At 38.5% G+C, this 4,295-nt stretch overlaps 1 protein-coding gene across 1 annotated transcript; it reads left to right on the top strand.

The window, feature by feature from the left end:
- The first annotated feature begins 1,782 nt into the window (after positions 1–1,782).
- LOC100546239 (protein LEG1 homolog) lies at positions 1,783–3,938 on the top strand. Its single transcript, XM_010707354.2, has 3 exons — positions 1,783–1,984; positions 3,110–3,243; positions 3,668–3,938. Exons 1-3 carry the CDS (start codon positions 1,802–1,804, stop codon positions 3,921–3,923), a joined length of 573 nt encoding a protein of 190 aa, XP_010705656.1. The 5' UTR covers positions 1,783–1,801; the 3' UTR covers positions 3,924–3,938.
- Positions 3,939–4,295: the final 357 nt, after the last annotated feature.

Below are 4,295 nucleotides of genomic sequence, written 5' to 3'. Positions count from 1 at the left end.
TTAATGAAACTGGAAATCTGTCTCTTCTGGAAAGATTAGCTTCCATTTTTTTCAAAAAATGGAACTGACAGATAGGAGGGGAGAAAAGAAAGAAGACAAGCTTGACTTACAGTCAGTACTTACATCTAAAGTCAATAAAACTATGAAAATTTCTTTTTTTTTTAATGCACTTCCACTCCATTGAAAAGGGAAAACCTTTCCCTCTTTTTCCTCCAGCACATTTTCACTCCATCACTTCTGTCCCTCACTCCCTCTGTTTCCCTGCTGTTCTGCCATGAGTGCACCTTTCCGCAAGACCTGCTGCTTGGCTGCAGTGAATTGCTCTCTCTCCCCATCACACCAGTGCTTTGTTGTGGAGGCTTCTGACAGGGAAATAGCAACTGAATTCATATCTCCTCATGTGACCAAAGCTGTGAGCACAGAGTAAATTAAAATGTAAATGTAGCACTAAACCAAATTTCACTGTGATACTCAATCCAAGTTCAATTTGTGTTTGTGAATATAAATAGCACTAGGTGCTCAGGAGAAGGTGTCCCATGCAGTGACAAGTAAGAGGGGTCACTGCATAGACCTGTGCTGAGTACATTCCTGGAACAGAAATCAGATTTATATTCAGTATTTGCATTCCTGCTCTTCACTTACTTTTGAACACTGTAAGTAATTATAGCATTTTTGTTGCCTCCAGGAAATGTATAATCTCAGCCTTGATTTACCCTATTGTACCAGGAATACACAAAAAGTATTTCAGACTGCAGATAAATGCCTTATTGTTCTGAGAATGTAAGCAGCTTGGTCTGGTCTCCAGGGCAACCCTTCCTGGCATGCACAGTCATACCAAGCTGGGAATAAGCTGAAACCAGAAACTCACGTTTAACACGTCCCACGGTATAAGAAACTCTGCTTAAAAGACTGCTGCTGAAGAAGTCCTGTCCTTTTGACCTAGAATAATATTCAGTGTATTCCTTTGTTGCACTGTTCTGTTGTCTGAGTTCCCCAAGCAGGTATAAATAAGTAATACGTGTAAGTATATTGAAAAGAATTTAAGTGTATTCTGGTGTGAAATCCAAATTTCAGCTTCTTTGGTGAAAATAATGAATGAAAATAAAGACTCAGCTTAGTAATGACTCCCAGTGAGACACTGTCTTCTCATCACTTGGGGCCTCTGTTTGGCTCTTGTCACTTGCTATACATCTCCTCTAGAATCCCTAGCAAGGCCCACATACATACAGGAGCTGGAATAATTATTAGGATAGGGACACATGATAGGTTATAATGCTTTGGTGATTTTGGTCCTCAACGCTGGAACCGTGTGCAAATATCTGGGCAATCTATGGCACTGAGATTAAGCATGAGCAAATGACCTCTTAACTCAATGGCTCAGAGCTACCTACCGAAAAAATCTGAGCTTTAGGCTGTTCTTTGCTGGAAGTCATTAAAATTTATTTCTACAAAGAAGGATATAATCAAGAGGAGAATCTAAAATTGTTCTTCAAACACGAAGAACATCAAAAGTCATACAAACACTTTCATAGAAGATGTGGTCCAACACAGGCAGGAGCCGAACTTGGCTTTCCTACATGCTTATGGCCAACATATAAACTAACACTGAAAGTTGTATGTGAATCAATACAGTTATTACTACTAGAGGATTTCAGTACACACATCCCACTGATGGACATAATGGTATCAGTGGCATTTTGAAATGCCTGTATTTGCTGTTGTAGAGGCTTCATTTCTCCATGTGGGAATTGTTTGTTTCTCGGCAGTTAAAGCCTCCTCCTTTCCGATTCTTACTGCAGGTATGAATTACTACCTGGCTATCATACCCTTTTTGGGTGCAGTGGATGCTGGCCTCTTTGGAGAGCTGAAGTATGAGGTAGAAATGCTGCCACCAGAGGACCGAAGAGATGATTTCTGTTATAGTGTTGCTGACTGCCGTTCTCGCATTCCCAAGCTCATGGATGAGTGGAAGGCTTACTTTGAAGTAAACAATTTGACATTTTTAAAATATTTTGTAGGAGATTATACTAGAGTGTTTCTTTTTAAAGCACTTACTATTATTTGTTGTACCTTGGTGGCTTGATTTACTTTCAACAACAAAGGTAAGAATTGGAAAAAAGGAAAGCATGACATAAAATGAATGAGAGATGAGAAGGACAGGATTCTTACAGGTTATTGTTTCTTTTCCTTCCTTTCAAGCTTATTTTGTATTTTAGCATCTGTTCGTAGAGACTGTTAATGGTTACACTTGTTCTCCTAATGTTAGCAATTCCAAATTATGCAGGTGAGATAGATATTACTGTTGAGAAATGGTCTTGGGATGGTTTTATAGGGCATTTTCATTCCTTTGAACATCAAAAAAACCCTGAAATTCAGGAGGATATTTTTAATACATCTACATACTCTGTTTCCACCTCATTCAGTTGCTCTCCAGTCACAAAAATGACTGTATTTCTTACTTCACAGGTTCAATAATGATTTTTATAGATAACCTTCTTTATTCAACATTTTTGTTCACAGTCAGGTAATAGATAATGATCAGCAAATTAAAACCACAAGTAACTTGGCGATTGTAAGTAGAGGAATAGGTTTTAAGAACAAGACTGCATTTGTTTTCTTCAGATTCTTTATACTAAACAGTATATTTAGGAAGTTATTATAAGTGATCACATAATCACAACCATTAAGGCTCATTTTCTTATTTTTTGAAAATTTTTAGCATTTGCAACTGAAAGAGTTACTGTTTTTCAAGAAATTCAGTATTTTAGCATAGAAACTTCCACCACACTGATACAAGAGTCCAGGTTACTATGACAGAATACCTAAATTATGTGGGAAAAACATTCGCTCTGTTGAAGCTAAAGAATGGCAAATCCCATTAATTTCAGTCAGAATAGAAATTCATTCTAGAAATCTATATTAATAATTTCTCCCTCTGTCAGATAGTACAGTTATTTACAAAGTACAAGTAACACATTCTAACTACTCATAAGCAGTTTTCTTCAGCTTGAAAGATTATTCTATTGTGAAGTATGTATGTAAGTGTGAAAAATGGATTGATTTCAAAACATCCTCTCATTTCTCTGCCTTTTTCTCCCTATTGCTGCAGTATCTGCAGTCTGCAGAGCAAAAAACCATGAACTCGGCGAAGTCCTTCTCCTTTGTGCTGGATGATGCTCTCCACTACATGTGGAAGGCACATGTTGCCTCCATTGCTTACGCGCTGCCCAAATTCCAGGACAGGTACGGGAATGAGAGAGGTGACCAGGGGGACCTTCTCACCTGCATGCCTATTTGTTAGAATAGTGCCTGAATAATGCCTGTATGAGGGTCCAGACTTTCCCTCACTAGGAGCATGAGATATCTGGCAAGAGATGAAGCGTTGGCATAACAGGTTGTGATAGGCAGGCAGACTATGGGCTTACACAACATGCTGATTCCTATCTGAAAGCCAGGGCCCCAGCCAGGAGCTGAATCTAACCTGTCCAGAGATGGTTTTGCCAGGAGAAATTATACATTAAGTGCTGCAGGAGGCTTTAAGTCACTACTAAATTGAGATTGCTCAGGATTTTACACTGATCAAAACTCATTTGGAATAAATGATAGATTACTGTGTTCTACTGTGGGTTTCAATTATCTGATCATTTTTTACTTCTATTTCTTACAGTTTAAAATATCTTGCTGTTCCAGAAGCAAATTTTGGCGAAGACTGGGCTAATGGTGTAGATTTCATTGCAGCCACACATTTCTCTACAGATTTGCAGACTACAAACAACTTCCAGGCTTTCCTGCCCCAGAGGATGCTTGTTGAAGGGGATGTCCTCCCATCCATCAGTGGCTTCAGTTCACAGCAAAACAGAGTTCTTGTATCACTGAGAGCTCTTAACAGAGCAAATCGATTGACAGGTATGAGCCCCACCTGAAGAAGCTGGTCCATATATATGTTATGTCTTCTGTTTCTGTACCTTTCTCCACATGAATGCAGTTATTTTCAATATACGATAGTAAAATCACTTCATAGAGATGAACAGTAAAACAGTATGGCTAAAAGTACAACCACAAATGAATAGTGCACCAGAAAGAAAGTACAGCAGTGAGATAACGCTGACAGTATGTGATGAGGATTTCACATGAGACAAACGTTATGTTTGTAGAAGCATATGATCTTACTGTTTTTTTCCTCCAGTTTACCCAGGGACTTTAAAAATGAGCACTAGCTTGCATTTCACAAGTTAAATCTGAAACCACCAAAGTGTAAATCAATTTACTGGACCAATTGAGGTCATTATAAGAAA

This window comes from Meleagris gallopavo, chromosome 2, assembly GCF_000146605.3.
Source record: "Meleagris gallopavo isolate NT-WF06-2002-E0010 breed Aviagen turkey brand Nicholas breeding stock chromosome 2, Turkey_5.1, whole genome shotgun sequence".
NCBI classification, from domain to species: Eukaryota; Metazoa; Chordata; class Aves; order Galliformes; family Phasianidae; genus Meleagris; species Meleagris gallopavo.
This window is presented reverse-complemented; position numbering and strand designations above follow the sequence as displayed.